Below are 20218 nucleotides of genomic sequence, written 5' to 3'. Positions count from 1 at the left end.
AAATAATATTTAATTTTGGGGTTATAAACATAATCCAATAGGACTCCTTATGTAAAACTGCAAAACCAGAACTACTGCTTCACCTACTGGTATATTGTTTTATGGCAGGGACAGAGGCTGGAGTTTGCATGAAAGTGCCATGAGTGGCTTCTAGATTCAATTCTCAGTTTTCTTAGAGCAAAAGCTTATAGGAGAAAGCAACAAACATATCTGTTCAACATAAGCCACAGATCAATTACAGAAAAGTCACAAGAGAATGAATTCTCATTTCAGGTCTATATGCTAAATGCCCAAGGAAAAAAAAAAGGTTTTAGCAAATCTGCAAAAAAAAATTAGAAAATGAATTCCAGACTTTCATGCTGCCCTCAAAAACAGCAAAAGGTGATAAACAGGTGTTAATATTTTTTAAAGGGCCTACTCTGAAATGCAACAATCATTTTCAAGCTTTGAAGGCAAACCTCATTAATGCAACACATACAGAATTCCTCTCTCTTCTGCCTACTCAAGATAAATTTAGGCAGTTAGTAACCCTTCTCTATAAATAAAACAGAAGTCAGTAGCAGAAAACTGCTATCATACAATTATCTGGATCATTATAACAGTAGGTATGATCTAAAAAAACCCCATCTAGAATTGGAGGCCAGTGTTTTCATAGAAAAGTTGGGCAAGCAGAGACCTCAAGAAGTGGCCTAGTGCAACCTCCTGCTCAGAGCAGCTGCAAAGACATGAGGCTGCTCAGCAGGTCTTGATGACCTCCAAGGACAGAGATTCCCTTAACTCCCTAGGGATTACTAGCATGTATGAGAGAGCTCTTTTCTTCTAGCTGGTTACTAGATTACTACTTTTATGTAGTAAAACCAGTTATTCTGAGCATAAGAATTTGAATAATGGAATGGAAAAAAAAACCTCTAGTCTAAAAGTTCTTACTTTTGCAACTATTCTATTTTAAAATAAATAATTTCATAGAACACATCAGCAACACAGAGCATTAATCTTTTTGCTTGCTATCTCCACTCTTCTAACATATTCAATATCTCAGACAAATAAAGTACCATTATAGGTAAAAACCAACATATGCATGCAGATTAATTTTCCAGGTAAAAATAACTCACAAGATATAAGCAATTTGTCTATGTAATTAAAAAATTTGTTTAGTGCTTTATTTCTATTTTATTAACATTTTCAAAGAGTAGAAATAGAGCTCAAAAAGGTATATTTTTCAGGGCCTTAAATATTATTTAACATATTTGCTATAACCCATAAGACTGCACAAAAATCAAAAATATTTATAAAAAACTACAATTATTCTACGTACCAACAAGCCTTATTACATTCAGTGTAGTGTTGGTTAGAATAGGTGCATTCACTTTATTGAGGTTATAATCTGATCTCTTTCTGCTCCTCAGAGTTTCTCGAGAAAAACTTGAAAGAAAACAAAACAAAGTACAGCAAATGTGAAAACATTCAGAGACATATAAATGAAATTTAGTGGAAAATAAACTATTCCTCCTTCCTTCTTTCACAGGACAGTATGTCTTCCAGTGCAGAATTTTATTTACACCAAAGCACAACAGGGTTAATTGTGATATTTAAGAAAGAAGACCGACCTAATTTACATAGAATTGTGCTAGAGAAAGGAATTTTTGACTTTTATTCTAATGCTGGAATTCTGCGGGCCTCTGTCTTGCCCCAACAGTCATTTTAATCATTCTGACTCAAATTCATTAATTCATCAATTCATAATTCATTAAGAGAATAAAAACAAGTTACAACAATACAGAGGCAGATTAGTCAGCCATAGCTGAAAGATACTGCCTAGAAATAGAAGCAATTTTGAGGAAGGTGAAACTATGAAAGTCATTAAATTTTTCATAAATTTTAGTTCTGAAAGATGAAGTTGTACTCAATGATATTTATCCAACTAGACACATTTTAATTTTTTATAAGTGAAACCCTCTGCCAGCTGCTATACCTCAAAACTATATCCTTTCAAAAATTTCAATTTCACAGCACAAACCTAGCAACTCTTGTTTGCTCCAATTAAGGAATTTTTAACTATATCTCAGCCACTTCTTTGAAAGGAGGCAGTTTACATGATGTGCCTTACAGAAAGAATCAATACAAGAATCAATAAAACAATATTTTATCCTAAAGAGTTATCTTGTAACTACTCTGCTACTCTGCTTTGATCCAAGTGATGGCATTCTAGTTGCTCTGTAAACCCTACATAAAAAATGCTAGTTTGCTTCACAAAGTCTGAATGTACATCTAAGTTGTACAATGTCCTAGACAGGAGCTTGTTTACAGATCCTTTTAAAGGATACAAAGTTGGTTTTCTTATATGAATATATATCAATAAAATACCTTTTATATACATCAAAATAAAATTTGTATATTCATTTTTAAATATCAATGTGCGTATTACAGAAAAAGAGAACTTAAAATTCAAAAGTACTGTCCTCAAGCTATGGAAGAACCTAATTTTATTCTTAACCTGTAGTAGTTTACTGTAATGCAAAAGCAGAAGCCCAAAACTCAAAAGTGTTTGTCTGCAAACAACTGCTTTTGACACAACAGAAATTACACATATACACAACAGCTTCTATAGAAGGACCTTCAGTTCATATCTTGTCCTTAGTAACCAGTTTTTCACTGCCTGCTTCAGAGAGCCTTTATCTGCTTTCAAAATTTTCCTTTCTTCATGTTTTGTCTGCAATAATGATGAGCAGTTTAATGTTCCTCCCCATTCTGGAGATCTAAGTGCTGAGCCTTCTGATTGTGCAGGCAGCATAATGTTTATTTGATTATTATTCCACTGTTGTTGATTATAGAAACTGAACTAATTAGAATACTGAGATGAAAAGCATGTGAATTACACCAAGGACACACACACTTACTTACCTTTTTATCGGGGCATCTCCTGTCTGCTCATCCACATAATCTCTTTTCAACTCTTCAGGAACATCACTGTCACTATCATACTCTTGATAAGCACTTTTTTCTTGTTCATCTGACTCATACTGTTAAAAAAAAAAAAGAAAATAACAAATTGATTACCATTAGTTTTTTTTTAATATTGTCATTCATTTAATGTTGCACTTTGGTTATTTTTTGACTTTTACCCTGATTAAGATAGAAGTAATTTTGCTGGTTGAAAGGCTGCTGACAATGTTCTTTAAAAATGCAGCAGGCAAATTATATTATGTTGATTGAGTAAATATTTGCATCATTCTATTTTAGATACCAATAATTTGTGTTGCTTTCTTGTTGATGTATAAAGTACACACATATTTGAGTTTTATTATTTGCTTTATAGTTTGGAAAAAAAAACAGCAATAAACCCTCAAAATTCATCCATACAGTGGCAGTAAAAAAAAAAAAAAAAAATCCTGGCACTGCATAATAATTATTATTGCATGAAGAACTAAACTATTGCTTCACTAAAATACTCGTTTATATCGTACAGATTTAATTAAGAAAATAATCCAATAACAACAAAATAACTTGCAGTTAGGCAGAATGCACCTGCACTTGAGAGACTAGAAGAGAAACTTTTCCTTAATCCATACATTGCTTTGAAGCCACTTTATACACACAGTCAACAGTGACACAGGTAACACACTCTGGTTCCAGGATCCTTCAGAAATGGCAGCCAAAACACACCAGAACGTGTTTTTTCAGTCATGCATGCCCTGACCCCAAGTTGCTGAGAGTTTTAAAGGCTAGCACTATGAAAGCACCATGTTATAAAAGCAAGAACCCCACAGTACAAAAAATTCAGCTCAGGTGGAAAAAAAAGAATGCAGTAAGAAACATTCAAAAGAAATGCTCGGACCATTAGTATTCCCAGGCAAAATATCTGCCTCATGAACATTTTAGACAAAGGAAAGTTTTAAAGAAAGCAGCTCAGTTTATTTCAAAAATGAGCTGAGGTCAGCCTTGACTAAGGACAAAAGGAAGCACAGTTTAACTAACTGGTTGGAACATTAGTACAGAGAATTACCACCACTTATTACACTTATTATCATTAATATATAATAATTAAACTAAAATCCAGTTAAAGTAAAACAATAAATTGACTACAAACTCTTAACCACAATTCATATTGATGTAAGAATCTGTCAGTTGACATTAATTGTCTTAACATCATTGAATAAGAGGGATTTTGATTTTTCTTTTTAACATGGAAAATAACTTGATTAAGTCTCCTCAATCTAATGCTATTAATGATGTGGAACTGCTATTTATGAGACAAATGCATTTGTATTTTAAAGTATTCATTAACTCACAACTATTAAATAGTGACCTCAATCTGAAGAGACCTTACAAATCCATTTTGAATATGCACAGTCTGCAGTAAAATTTTAAAGTAGCAGCATGAATTCACATATCTTGTAGCAATAATCAGTTACAAGTGTTTAGGCAATCCACCCAAACCAACCGACAGGCAGCAGTAAGATTCATCGAAGTTGAAGAATGTTACAATACTGCAAGTTAACTGTATCACAACAGGGACATTTTAAGCAGCTACAGAAAAGGGACATAAAGCATCTCACTGAAGCTCCAAGATACTGAGCTGAGGTGATTGGGTCCAGGGGCTCCATTTTGCAACAACTAAGCACTTAGAAAGACTTTAAAATTCTCAAAAGAAATACTGACAGTTCTTCCCATCCTACAGATAAGCTGGCAAATAAATCAACTGTTTATGTTCTTATTATGCTTCTTCCTTCTACACTTGGCAACATTCCTGGAAACAAAACTTTGCATTTGAATTATCTGGAATAATTCCAATTTTCAATGCCAAAACGTGCCTCCACCTTAACTGGTCAGTCAAGACACTGAAAAACAAAATTTCAGTAAAAATTTTAATGTGCATTATCTAAGCAGGTTGTATTTCTATGTAAAGAATAATAAAATAGGTGCACCTTCTACTTTTTAACCGGGAGATCTTTCTGTGTCAGCACTATGGAATAGACAATAGTGAGAGGCTAAAACATTAAAGGTTTATGGCTCAAGTAATCAGCAATTTGCAAGAGCAGCAGGTGCTCTGCTGAGACCAAGTTGGCACACACCATGTGCTGGCAGAACCTCTGTTCTCCTTAAGACAGGGGATGACCAGATGACCATGAAAAACCAGTCTTTGTTTAGCAACAAGCCATGCTTTGACCCACATAAGGAACAAAGATCAGTAATAAACAGGATAATGCTTTTTATCATGCCAATGTCCTTCCCATGGGGAGGTATCACATAAGCCTTCTGATAATGCATAATTGGATCAACTAAGTTGGGTCAAACAGCAGACAAGTTATTTAGAAGGGGCCACAAACCATCAAAGAGCCCCAAAATGCCCCCAGACTCACTTCTGCAGCCTTCCACCAGAGGATTGCATGTGATCCACTGCTGCAGCAAACAAACAGAAACACCTCTCCAGGGGAGGTACCTGACTGTTCCCCTGTGAACATGAATATCTATTAACCCAGTGAACTTTCATGTTTGGTGGTTTTCCCTCAGCCCCAATAGATCAAGACTGTGGCCATCACTTTGACCAATGGACAATGAAATTGCAAAAACCAAGTCCTGGTTGGATCCACAAGTGATGTTATCTTTCTATCTACTATTTACTCTTACTCCTTCTTTCTTTATTTCTTTGTATATTTTCTTAAGTTGTATCTTGATACTTCTATATTGCTATATTACTACAGATATAGTAATTACATGCTATATAAAACAGCTACTACACACCTCATTTCTACTTTAACCAAATTGTTCTAAAATAAACCTGCCATTTATATGTATATATAAAGACCAATCATTCAGTGTTATTTCACCCTAATCCATCCCAAAGGATCTATTAACAAGAACATCAGTTACCCTGCCTCTGGGACAATAATACAGAGAGGACATTAAAGATGTCAAAATGGAAAGTAGGATGATTATCTGTAGAATTTAGTCACCTCAGTCATAAAATACCTCTGTTTCAAAACCAGCCCTGGGAGATGTCCTGTACACCTGCTGGCAAGTTAATTAACACGTCCTGTGTCTCCATTCAGAGAGACAAATTTCTCTCTTTTACACTTAGGTTTTCACATCTCATACAAATGTGCAGAGAGAAATCAAAACACCCCAGTATATCCATAGCCAAGAAATGAAGACAATTCTAGCCTTCTACAAGTGTAAGTATGCTGCTTACAAGTCACTGAACCAAAAATATGGGAACAATGTAGTTCTTGTTCACTAGCAGCAACCTGCAGAGGAGTTTGAAATAACTAACCAGCAATTACTCTTTTTTGTTCTTGAGATGTTATCCAGTCTCAGTAACACAAGTTAAGGCCAAGAAAGTATCATACATCAAAGGGATAAACAATAGCAAAAGCACCAAAACATGCTAATGAAGCATTTAAGAGAATGAGACAATGTTTTACATTGAAACACATTTGATCACCACTAGATTTTGACTGACAGACTTCTGAAAAAAACCCACACAGTTACTGTTCAGTTTTATAGAACCCACAATAAAGAGAGTGTCCTGAGCATTTAAATTAAAATTAAAAATAACGTAACAGACATCAAAAATCCATGACAAATCACATAGGTGTGAATAAATATAACAAAAGAGCAACTCACAATGATTCTTTCTTATGAAGCTGGAAAGGAAGTCCTAAAATGACAAAATTACCTCCACAAAGAAAGCTAATATCCCTGAAAAAATATCAATTTAGGTGGAACATGTCTTGTCAACCTTCAGGAACGCTTGACTTCAAAAAAAGTACTGATTCAGTGGAAAACAAACTGAACTTTCAACAGGATGCCTGGCTTTCTGGCACTTCTAAAAGCAAATCAGCACAGTACTGCAGGCAACAGATTATTGTACTAAGACACATCACTGCCACACAAAATAAACCATCATCTGAAACACTCCATACCCCATTGGAAGCTAAGACATCTTCTGTCTCATCCTCTTTGCTGTCAGCCTGTATTTCAAAGGGGTTTCCTCCGTGGCAGTACTGCTCAAAGAGCGTCCCCGAGGAGGAAACGGCAGCGGCGGGCTGCTTGCTGGGCGACACGGACGGGGAACGCGACTGCTCCATGAACTTGAACTCCTGCCAACAGGAAAAAACCACAACTTAACCAGCCTTTTTCAAGGTTATCATGGCTCCAGTTCCCTAAAGACAAAGGATAACAACAAACCTGTGGACAAAGTTTGAGTCAAAGTTTGCTGCTTGTTTAAACATGCTTTTCATGCTGGCTTGAATTAACCTTGAAAGTGGCAACCTTATGCTGGCTTGTACTTGTAGAAATTTTCTGTTACAACATGCAATATATCTGCATCCTGAAAGTATTTGCTGTCTAAAACTAGGTGAAAACCAATTGTGGTTTTTATTTCACAGAAATAAGGAGATTAAAAAAGGACATAAATTCTATTCAAAAATGCCATTTTTTACATAAATTACCCAGTAATTTACTAAAGCTGAAATTTTATTGTCAATACTTTGTTTTTAAAAAGTTGTCAAAATTTTTTACTACTCAAACCCACTGCATAATTTCTGATTGCTGGGTGAGTGCAGAAACTCTTGCAAGTGTATGGACCAAGTAAGACCCAAAAGGCATGAGCTTTTACTCTTTTTTTCCTAAAAACCACAACTTATCTCAAATGACATATCACTTTTATCTATTAAACCCTAGCTATTGATATTCATAATGGCAAAATGTACATTTTCATTGAACTACAGGTTTAAAGATCAAAACACATGCAGCTAAAAGGACTACAATGTTAGATTTCTGTTTGCTTAACAAATCAGTAACTTTCTGCCATTTTCTGCTTCTACAGGCCCTTGAGCACTATGTATGGATTTTTAATCCCTTTTCTTTATTAAAAATAAACTTTCTTTTGCTACTGGATGCTACTGAGGCTCCTCTCTTCCTCTCCCTCTACATTTGTAGTGATTCAGTAGCCTATTGTTTACTTCTACAGTTAATTCTACAGAAATTGCACAATGATCTTGCTTAACGCTGCTGTGCTAAAACATTTCTGAACTTTAGTTACAGCTTTAATCACAGGCAAAATGTTTTATTTGGCAAAACAAGTTAATTTCATCCACCACATGCTAAAAATCAAAAAAATCACTTCAGATGATTAGGTGAGTACAGTAATTACTTGCTTTCAGTTGGACTTCACCACAGAAGAATTTTTTTTTTCCTGTCCAAGTGAGGCCATATGACCTATGTTTCCAGAAACAGATGCCAAATTGGTACAAGCTAGCAAGTGCCCACACAACTGCTTCTAGGCACTCATGTTTTAGCATCTTACTGTCAAATAAATAATTTAGAAATTAAAAACAGACACATTGAAACAGGAAAACTAAAGGCTATTATTATGCTTACAACTCTAGTATCTTCCATAAAAACCTCTGCCTGCCTGAAACAGAAACACTACTGTTTCAAAACCCTTTGACTCCTAAGTTTCTAATAGCATGAAGTAAAATTAAGGAGCTTTTAGAAGCCATCAAAAGCATTTGTATAGTACTTAATGGATCTTACTCCTTCTTAGAACACCATGACTCTTAATTATTAAAGTATTAATACATTTGTATATTTTATTCATAGAACATACATGAAGTTGCAAAATACTAAAGCTTGATTTAACAGGACAAAGTTCCCAGGTCTCATTCTCCAAAAACATCCTTAGCTCTTCAAGACGGGTTCTGAAATACAAACAAATACTTTTAATTGGCAGAAAGAGTAAATCACAAAGCTGGCAATCATTTCCCTTCTGTAGTGAAAAACTCCTTCTAAAACTGTACAAAAGTTACACTTTAAAACAAGTATTTAAGCATTTCTTCTAACCAATAAACCACTCAAAAGCTGTGGCAACCAAAGCGGCATATTTTTTATGACACCTCTGGAGAAAGATATTCTTTGAGACTATCTCCAAAATTTGTAAACTAATTTTTTTAGTCAAATTCATTACAAATTATAGAGATACACCTACAATTACACAGAAATACTAAATCTTTGTCCTCTGTAAACTGTAGAAAGCAATATAGTATATAAAATACTCCACTAGCAGCACAATAACTTCTGAGAGTCCACATAAGATAGATGCTTCTTTCAAACACACTGAAGCCAATAGAGAGCAAGCAGAAGTAGAAAAAATAATATTCTACAGATATCTCAAGTTTTTAAAGAAAAAACTTGAATGGCTATTAATCTCTCATTTTCTTCATAGCTTAATTTTAGTTTAGTATCAATACAGTAATAAGTAAAAGTAATCAAGCCACTAGATCTATCTCTGCATTTCTTCTGTTGTTTTTATTCAGGAGAAAAGCCTCTCTGTCATAGGCAAAAACATCTTTAAGAAAGAAAAAATTCTACCACATAAATGGAACATATAGGAAAAGACACCAATGAATGCTTTTTGGGATCACATTGCTCTATCTTTTCCTCTTAATATAGGGCATATTGTTTTGTTTAACAAGTAACAGTTGGTAAATTATGCACTGGGTTTCTAATTAGGCAATAAAATATTCTAGGAATACCACAACTTCAGTAATGAACTACAACCACCACTACAATTAAAATTTGCTTGCCATGATGAGATAAGCAATGTGTTGAATGGTAACTACAGTTTGCTGTATCTAATTAAATTCACCAGTTAAATACAAATAGACTTAAAGTGCTATTTTCAGGACATTGAGTACCCATAGCTTGCAAATCTTCTCACAGTAAAGCCACAGAAACAACAGCTAGAGATGCTGTGAAAACCATTATTAGAGATTAAAAGTCTATGTGAGAAAGACTAAGGTGAAAGAGTCATAGAAAAGCAAACATTTAAAAGCCATGCAATAGGTTGTGTAGCATTTCAAATCTGAAACCAAGGCTCTGACAGGGTACTTGAAGAAATGCTCTTAATTTTCACCAGAATATACATCTAGAAAGATGTATATTCTAGAAGACCTGATGCATTCATTCTCTGAAAAGCTTAAGTGATCAGACATCTTTTTACAAGTGTATCAGTAAGAAAAAGTAAATTACATTTCAAAAATCATCTTCCCAATGCTCTTTGCCAAAAGCCCATTCGGATTCATCAGAACAATCAACTTGCACCCAAAGAAGGGCTTCCTGTATGCTCTAGTACTATGGTCTCCTCTATGTTTTTTGAATCACACAGCCAATTCCTTTCAATATTTTCTCTATGTTGGCAGTTCTCTATAACATCACACTGCCCAGGAGGCCACATATGTCAAATTACACAAAGAACTGATTACTCCTGGACTCTAAGCATTTCAGCTCTGTGGAGCTTTCATGTACTAATGAATCCTTAAAAGCACTCCTGCTTTTTTTTTCTCCTCTCCAATTAAACACCCAAGAGAAGTGAAAGCCACATTAGTTTGATCTGAAAAGGCAAGACACTTAAAGCTTTTATATAAAACACCCTAGGGGATATAGCTCTGAAACAAGGATTTTTTATGTCTTTCCTTCTGAGGATGAAAACATCAGCCAATTAATCTTTACAATACCCATGCAGCACAAAACATGCAGAAAGAATTAAAAAGTTTCATATAATTTAATTCATGTCAATAAATATTTCATTTTATTTTCACAAGAATTACCTTATCTTAAAAAAACACAAGTTATTTCAAAAAATTACTATTTCTACATATATTCCATTAGTGTTCCTTAGTCTTTATTTTACTCAAAGATAATTCAGAAAATTAGTCTATGATTCCTTAAGCTGTTAAACATAAGCAAAACCTTAACAGTCAAAATTATGTTTACTTAACCCAACAAGGCACTATGTGATAAGTCAGTGCAGTAAAAGATGGACAGCAGAACCACAATCAGTTCATGAAATTTGATTCAGGGTTGAGAAAAATTTCAAGAAATAAACATAGTGACATCTCCTGACAAGACATAATGTGGATCTGATGAAGGCTCAGGTTTTTCAGACAACTGAAACTGAGATCTTCATCAAATGTCCAGAAAGAATTCCCAGCTACAAAATACCAAAGTTGAAAGAAATTCCAAGCCACATTCTCGTTTTCTGAATTTGGACAACGTTTCCTGTTCTCCTGCCATCATTTTCATATTTCATTTTAGGCAGAAAGTCACAGACTTTTCAAATGGCTCTGGGTATATTACTCGTATGACAGCTCCCAAAAAGAGGACAACAGATCAAGAGTAGGAAAGTAAGTGTTTCCTGGAGCATGGAATACTGTATTTCTTCTCATATCTTTCTAGTTTTTACACCCAGAAAGAATGTAATGCTAGACAACTGAAATTAAAAATATGTCAATCACCCAAACCAAAACATTCATAAAATCAAGGCAACAAAAACAAACAAACAGAAAGATAAGTCTTGATGCTGTTATAGCCATATATTATATCTGAGCCCAGAGAATGCTCATCCATGACAACACATGAATGGCCTCAGATATGACAAGAGTGCTGACTGAAATGTAATTAGATCCTGCCAACAAATAAGTCATGAAAACATGATTCAAAAGGATGGACTCAGTTCTAAATATTTTATTTGATGCAAGACAAAATTGCATATTGAAAAAAACATTTAATAGTCATACATGATGAGTCTTCTTATGCAATAGCATAGAAAAGAAGACACAGTTTTGCTACAAACTATGGACTTCAGAAGCATTCCTCCTCAGCATGCTAGGAGACAAAAGGCAACCTAAAAAACTACTGAAATTCTACATTAAAAAGTTGCTCATCTTGATCTGGCTTGCCTGCTGCAGAACTATGGTTTTCCACAAACCCAGTGGAAACAAAGTCTTCTCTATCCTTTCCCCTTCTCCAGGGTTCAGAGCCTTATTCTCATCAGGAAACACACTGTACTGTCAACCTCAATGCAGGAACATGATGCAGGGGAATTCCTTTGGAAAGCATTTACCCAACAATAAAATGTCATTAGAATCATCCACTGCACACTCACCTGTGGTACGTTTTGAAATAGTTAACACTTTGTTTTCTGATAGATTCTTGCAAAACTTCAGACTTACTGCCACAAAATTCCTCTCCAACCTGCATCAGCCTAGAGTAATAAAACCAATTTTAGATATATTTATTGATTTCTTAATACTGCTGTTGCAACTGTGAATGTAGGTGTATCTTCATAAACACAGAGCACCAATATTACACAACATTGTTAAGGGTGCATTCCACAGAAGACCATGTCTCATTTTCCTTCAAATCCTACTGTTGTGTGCCATACACATAGAGACAAAGAGCTATAAGCAAAATTAATGTATTTTGGAGAGCCCACTAAAAAGGGCAAGCTGTTAGTTCACAGTTTCAATCTGTCACTTTATTACCAAAACAGAAGGATATAATATTGTACAGGTTGACACAGTACTTTTCTACTTGACCCAGACTCCCTTCAAAAGCTCTTAGAAAAAAAATTGCTAGACCTGTACATCCCATATGTTAAAAGGAAACAATACTGAAATCATATCACACTTATGCAGCAAAGCAGGTTCATGCTACCTCTCCTAAATACATCCTCATAAACTCTCACATATAGAATTTCTCCTCAAACTACCAGCACATTTGAATGACATTGGCATCAAAATGCAAATATCATCCTTAATCAACAGTGCTATCTTAACAGATCTCATTTGTGGACAGGTACTACAAGGTCTTACAACCACCCCAGCATACCTGCTGGTAACATCAAGTACAAATATGAAGTCATCATATTTGAAGTTAGACAGATCTGTTCCCAGAAGATACGTTTTCACTTTCAATTGAACATCCTACAAAACACAAACAAGTTTTTTGTACTTAATACACTGAAGACAAAAGTGAAGGCTTCCACACTTGGATGCCTGGTTCATTAATACTTGCACCTATAAATTCTTTTTTTGAGATTTAGAATAGAATTCCATTTTCTGTAACATGGGTAATTTCTCTAAAATAATTTTATGATCAGTTTCTTTATCATCCTATAGAATGCAAACATAGATACAGTCAATCCCAGATGCTTTATTGTCAATGCAAAAACAGAACTCAGCTTTTTCATCATATAATTTGGTTGACACCAAACTGATGCAGAAATCACATCAGGAACACCATAAAACCAGTCAGGTTTTCAAGGCTCCAGGCTGAGAACTATATAACCATATACATATATATATATATAACCATATATATATAAATATATATAAATAACACCATAGCTATGACTATAGCAGAGATATAAAGCAGCATAGAGAGAAAAAACACATGAGAAGAAAATAGATTGTGTGGCAGCACTCAGGTTGAAAGAAATGGGACAAGACCAGATGTTCTGTTACTATGTTTTGGTATCTTGACTGAGTTTGGAAGCATTGCAACCACTGAGTCATAGAAATTATATTTCCCTGTTCTTAATACATTCACATCAAAGCAAATCACTTTAAAAAAAAATTGAGACATATCTTTAAGAACATTATTATAAATATAACCATAATTAATATTGGAGATGTGGAAGAGGGGGGTAATAAATACTTGGGGGAAACAAAATTCAAAACCCATACCTGCCATATTCGTGAAAGCCCGTGCTCCAATTTCTTTTTTACATAGTTGCGATCAAAACTGTTCTCTTCACTTCCAATCACATTGTTGCCATCTGAAACTTCAGGTTAAAGGCATTGTAAATATTTCCAAAAGCTTTGAAAGTTATCCTACACAGAATTACATTTCCTTAGCTATTGCCATATTATTGATTATGCAAACCCCAGAAGAGCTACTTTGCTCTAAACTTCTGAACAGAAATGAATAATGCACATATAAGCATATAATCATTATATGCAAATGTAGACCAAGAGAGTTTCACCACCTGCATACCAAACACCTGTCCCAGTAGTGTTCCTTAGGTAGTAATGTACTGCAAGGATCACAGTGAGAGCTAATCCTGACTGACCCTTGCAGCTCTCCATTACTAGGCTTCACAGCTTTTTCCAGAAAAAATCCTGGCTTACTTTAACCTTCCCTAGAGAAAAGCGCGTTTTTTCATGTCTAATTCTGTTGTCTACTGAAGAAGAGACCAGAAACATAAACAATGTACATATGTCCTCATTTGCTAGCATCAAGAAATTTTTATCAACAAAGTAAGTGCTCCTTCCTTGTCATGCCTTGCCCTGAATCCAGGCCTTGCAGTCTAGATGAATATCATGTAAATATTGCAAGCACCTTACTAAAGATGCCAGTAAGGAATGGGACACCAGATACAAGATTTTTATCAACCTTTTCAGATGTGTGCAGAACAGACCCTGCAGCATTAGCTGGACTACCACATATCTAAGAGAACGAAAGAAAAAACATCCACTAACAGGGATTGTTATGACTTGTATCAGACACTGATAATTCAATTAAATCAAAATAACAACAGAACACAGCAGTATCAGCATGTTTTGATTGTATCTTCTTCAGATCATCTAGTGCTCACTGTCAAGTGAGCAGAGTTCCCTTCTGTAACAATCATCAATTATAAATAGCACTGAGCACTGCTGCAACCCAGTCCTAAGCCAGACTCTTTGTAAGTAGAGTGTCATATATATATCATCCTTCTCCTCATCAATCATCTGGTTTCTGATTTGAACCTTTCCAGAGTATGTTTCTCAGAACAAGAACTATTATAAGAATACTTATGTAAGTTTAACAGGAACAACAAAAATATCTTTATGATACCTGATTGATTTTACACCTGCAAAAACCACAGCAAAACAGACATAATTAAAAAGTGCAACTGTGTTATTTAAACTGTAAAGGCAAATATTACTGAGAAAGGGCAATTCAATCAAAAATTTTGGAATCTTTCTTCACATAAAACATCACAAAAGCAAATATTTCAACTCTGCATTTTACATCTGTTATAGCCATAAAAACTTGCATCTCAAGCAATGGTTTCAACTCAAAAAACAGCTCCAGCAATCCAAAATTTTTTTTTTAACTAAAAAAATATTTTTTATTATCTTTCTGTTAAGAGTCCACACAATAAGAGAAAGACATTTCTGCTAAGCACTGTTTAAAATAAAATAATTTATATCTGCAAGACTGGCACATACAAATATTCATTAAAAAATTAGCCTAATATTGAAGAGTAAAAAAAAAATCCATTGAGTGCTTTAGTCCTTACTTCACACTATCAGCAAAAATGCTGAAGGCACTGAGTCAAGACCATGAAGATACCAACATATAAATTAATAATTTGAGCACAAGGGAAGTTATTTCCAAATATCAGAAGTTTTGTCTCCAGCAGTTTCTTACCAGAAGACACAACGGCTGCCTCATCTTGGTCATGGTTCTCATGCCACTGCATCGTCCGGTAGTAACTGAGCATGACTTCCCAAAGGGCTTTGCAGAGATCAGCAAGGCATGGAATGTAGCTGTCTGATGTAATATGCTACAGAACAACAAAATAGCATTGTGAAACTTCAAAACTGTGTTCCCTGCAGCAACACAAACCATCTCCAAATTGATACAGCTGAGCGGACATACATCAGTTTCGTTTTCAAATGTATTTTAAGAAGTGACAGATTCTTGATTTTGGTCAAGTAATCAAATGCTGTCTAAAAGTATTAAGTGTTTTTGTTAGCATATTTTTTTCTCATTTTCTCAATTGGTCTGTATGTTAACTACCTCTTACGTTTATTTTACAGTAGCACAGATACAGGAGTAAAGCCATCTCACTATAAGAGGGATGCAGCCACCCTGGATGTCAGTTCAATGACACAGGCTTGTACTTCAGTGCTACAGAGAAGCCTTAATAGCAAATATCCCATTGAATTGTTCTTGATCTTTAAAAAAGTAGCTAAAAAAAAAAACAAACAAACTTGCTGATTCAGCATTTTTCTCTACTAACTTTTCAGGAAATTATTTTGTATTTCAGGGCCTTTAATATCTAAAATCTAAACTTTGCTTGTGCAAATCACTATACTTGAATACATACTGACTTTCAGGTGAACAGAAATAAGGATAACTTACTAATTACAAAGATAGTTCAATTTAAACTAAGGAAACAACTGAATTTCTTTGAGCTTATACTAGAATAAAGAAAATCAAAACTGGAGACTGAATTGGCCAAGCTTTGCCCTGCTCCAGCAATATTTGAAGAGAAAATACATAAAAGCAGGACATATTGCTAAGAAAAGAAACACTCAACAATGAAACAGTGACTCTGAGTCCACAGGCACTTTCATAAATGCTTAAGAATTTCTGAAAACATTATTTTTTAAAAGAATTTGTAACATTTTTCTTTTTCTAATATTTTAAAATATTATTCACATTAACTGAAGCATCACTTCGTTAGGGCTTTGCATAAGTAAAAACTACTAGAAATAACGGGGTAATAATTTTGTAACCATGCAGTTAAAGCCACCCTCTTTCTGTGTATTACAAAATGTGGTATTTCCAAGTATCTGAAAGATCCCTCCACACTTTTAAGTAGAAGGTAAACAGCAACACACAACCTGTATTTTAGAATTGGTCAGAAGCAGCTCAGTAGTTCATTTGTCAGTGTAAATAAATGGGCTACGTATCATTAGTATTAGCAAGGAATGAGAAATAAACAGGACATACAGATGCAAAAAGTAAAAAATAAAAAAACTTGGAAGAAAAGTTCATCAGAAACTAAGAAACAGAAATAAAACCACTCTGAAGGCTTATAGCAGAAAATTAAAGGACAGCAGTCTGGGGAATAAAGATCAGGGTTTGCTCACTTTCTGCATCTAGAATTTATCTCAGTGAAGTGGAAATACCAACTATCCAGAAACTTACTCATTATGTTCATGAATACTTAAGTCAATTATTCCCAATAAATTTATTTTGCTTATCACACTTTTATTTATATGAAGGCTCTTAGATCATGTAATCTTTTTTAATCAAAGAGGAACCTCTTTAAAATGAATGCAGATGTGTTGTTTACTAGTGGCAGCTACATCATGCCAGGAGATACGAGAAGGGAAAGAAAATGGACCAGAATATAAACTTCAATCTCCTTGTGACTACATTTTAATTTAATAAATTGCAACTGATAGGGTGGGTCCTTAAGTCGATGAAGTATGATGAAAGCTTAGTCTGTGACTGAAACATACATCCCAAAGAACATTTAAGATAGAAACATTATTTCAAATTGTAATTAAATGTTAGAACCACATAAAATATCTCCTATTTTCTCCCCATCACTGAAGTTTTAGAAAATTTCTCAGAGTGTAACAGTACAATCCCAACTGAAAAAATTAAAAGAGCGAGCAAAAATTTGTAGTAGAGGAAAATATATGTATATTCCCAGCCCATGATCTGTCAATCACCAGGTTTTTGCATCTCAATATTATAGCTGTCCCTTATCCTGGTATCAAAAGAGCAAAATTAAATGTGAGAATTAAAGTGAATGATACAAAGTCAGGAATAATGGGAAGACTCAAATTAAATTAGAATATTTACAAGAATTCTTACTGAAATGCAGTATCAGGGAAATTGTGAATATTACCAAAATGCACTGGAATCAAGTTCAAAGATAATAGTTATTCCAATAACTAGCATATCATACTGAAGACACACAAATTTTGAAATGCTGGTTTTTGTTAAATGGAGTGCACAATAACTCCAAGGTGCTAAAATGTAATGCAATCAATTAAATTATGAGGAAAAAATATCTCAAATAATAATAAATTGTATTAAGAAAGTAGAGTAGTTACAGGATTAACAACTGAGTCCCAATTGACAGAAGGTACACCTATAACAGTGAAAAAATTCATATTTAAAACCATATATATATGTAAGAGTTACATACTGTACAGAGGTCTTTGTACTGTAACTTCTGAAACTTGGTGTCTGTGTTTCCTGCACACAGCTCCACATATCCAAGGACTACTTGAAACACAGTGTTGTGAATGGCTTGGGTGAAGTGCATATGTAACTGGTCCATTGCTGTCTGAAAGAAATGGAGTAACATAAAATCAAATTGTAAAATTCAATTTGTCATATGCCACATCTTTTGACATACGTCTTTCTCAGTACTGAACACTGGTAAGCATGTCCTCCAACCTCTGTCTACCTTTTCCAGGAAAAAGTAACATACTAAGGACTAATGACTATGTAACATATTAGTTTTGCCACAATCATGTTTGAGTTTCAGGTCAGGATGTTTCCCAAATGTCCCTGTTGTTAATAAATTGCATATAACAGTATTCCATTTCTGAAACTGAATTTTCTCTCTATTTTCACATACATGCAATCAGCAGATTTGAAAGTGTTCAGTTTCACTACTTCCTATTTGACATTTTTAGCTACTGACAAGAGCTGAGAACTCAATCACTCTGTAAGAAATGAAGAAGCAATTCTGCTGAAATCCTATTGAAAACAGCCCATCTTCTATAGCTACTCCTAACTTGAAGTAGCCAAAGAAAATAGAATGGCAAATGAAATAATGAAAAGCACTGAAGATGCTGAAGAATCTTGACATTTTGTTTACTGAGAAGAGATCAATATGGGAGAGATATGAATAACAATGCAACTAAATCAAGCTCAAAAAAACAAGTTCAACATATGTACTTTAGTAGTAATAAAAAGAATGTCAAAACCAAGTCACTTTAAAATGGAACAAAGCAAGCAAAACCATGCAGTAACAAATAACACTTTCATTTTCAGAAACTTCATTCCTCTCCAACAAGTATCTGCCTTTCTCAACATGTCATGCTCTTGACAAGCAGTGAATGCATTGTATCTACTTTTGTTTAGTAAGTAAGAAATTGAATACAGCACACTAAAAAGAGCAAAAGTCTAATTAATCTTCTCATTTGATTTTAAGTTAAATCTTTAGGCATTCCAATAGTTCTGCACACTAACAAAGTATGAGAAGACAACTCAATTTCTGTCCAATTGTAGAGCTACACTGTTATTACAGTCAAGCCAGGAAAAAAAGAACCCAACTTTACTAGAAAGGTTCTAATCAGAAAGAAGCAAAACGAACAAATAAAAATTTTAAACAAACCCAAGAAAGGCAATCTTACATCATATATGCTCCTGAAATCTTGAAAGAGCATTAAAAAAGCCAAGCATAATAAAAAATTATTTGGGTTCTTGTCCTATCTTCTTCAGAGGACAGGTGCTTTGATTTGATCTTTAGCAATAAAACTTTCTGGGAGAATCTCTTCCCTAAGTAAATGAATTCCTGTTCCACTGGCACCACCACGTTCAGCCTGTATTATAAGCACTGATCACTGACAAAACATGCCTCCAAGACTTTCATGTCTCCTAATCCCCTTTACTTCACAGGACTTTGATATTAGTTCCCATACTTCATAGCTTCTGAAGGAAACTTGTTAATTGCCTTCTCAGAGAAACAAACCAATATGAAGCCTCAAGGCAGTGCACCAAACAGAAGAGTTGCCTTTCTGTAATGCTTAATGCTCCATCCTATGGGAGAACTTAGGTCTACTCTTTTATATACAGAAAATGCTCTAAGCACACATAGATGTAACTTTCAGGACATACCCACAGTATTTGTTTGACATGCCATGGGATGTATTTTACTGTAAAAATCTATCTCCTCACATGTTCCATTCCCATCATGCTAACACTACAATATAAAATGGAAATACTTAAGGCAGAGGTTGTGCACAACCCAGAAAAACAGAGCTAACTATAAAAAATAGTATTCACATGACCAAGTAGAATGAATACAGGGCAAACAGCAGAATAAAAAGAACTGAAATATGCAACTGTTACAGTTATAACTTGTCCAAAAAACTAGATGTTGCAGGAACACACAGCTTATCTTTAGCAAGTACTGTTAAATTATGTGAGCATTGTAAGAACCTTTGTATACATATATTTGGCAAGATCCATCAGCATTAGTATGCTGGTTTTGGCTGGTATAGAGTTAATTTTCTTTACAGTAGCTATTATGGGGCATGGGGCTGTGGTTTTTATTTGTGCTGGAAACAGTGTTGATAATTCAGAGATGTTTTAGCCATTGCTGAGCAGGGCTTACACAGGCTCAAGGCTTTTTGTGCCTGTCACCCCAAACCTCCAGAGTGGGCTATGGGTGCACAAGGAGCTGGGAGGAGACACAGCCAGGACAGCTGAGCCCAACTGACCAAAGGGATATTTCATAACATGTGGTGTCATGCTTAATAATAAAAGCTGGGGCAAGGAGACAGAACAGGCTGAAGCTTGTCTTCACAAGTCACTGTTACACATGGAGTCCTGCTGTCCTGGGGAT

General features: G+C 34.7%; 1 protein-coding gene across 1 annotated transcript in view; it reads right to left on the bottom strand.

Moving 5' to 3' along the window:
* The window catches only part of VPS50 (VPS50 subunit of EARP/GARPII complex), a 77703-nt gene that overhangs the window by 31003 nt on the left and 26482 nt on the right, over positions 1 to 20218 (bottom strand). Inside the window, exons 12-20 of the mRNA XM_079301030.1 lie at positions 17786 to 17926; positions 15262 to 15397; positions 13530 to 13627; positions 12673 to 12767; positions 11948 to 12046; positions 8612 to 8702; positions 6924 to 7100; positions 2902 to 3020; positions 1316 to 1422 (exon numbers count right to left, since the gene is read on the bottom strand). Of these exons, the coding sequence (XP_079157156.1) occupies positions 1316 to 1422; positions 2902 to 3020; positions 6924 to 7100; positions 8612 to 8702; positions 11948 to 12046; positions 12673 to 12767; positions 13530 to 13627; positions 15262 to 15397; positions 17786 to 17926 (1063 nt within the window). The remainder of the gene's footprint in view (positions 1 to 1315; positions 1423 to 2901; positions 3021 to 6923; positions 7101 to 8611; positions 8703 to 11947; positions 12047 to 12672; positions 12768 to 13529; positions 13628 to 15261; positions 15398 to 17785; positions 17927 to 20218) is intronic.

This window comes from Erithacus rubecula (assembly GCF_903797595.1).
Source record: "Erithacus rubecula genome assembly, chromosome: 3".
Taxonomy (NCBI): Eukaryota; Metazoa; Chordata; class Aves; order Passeriformes; family Muscicapidae; genus Erithacus; species Erithacus rubecula.
The sequence above is the reverse complement of the archived record's forward strand: the minus strand, read 5'-3'. Positions and strand labels throughout refer to the sequence as shown.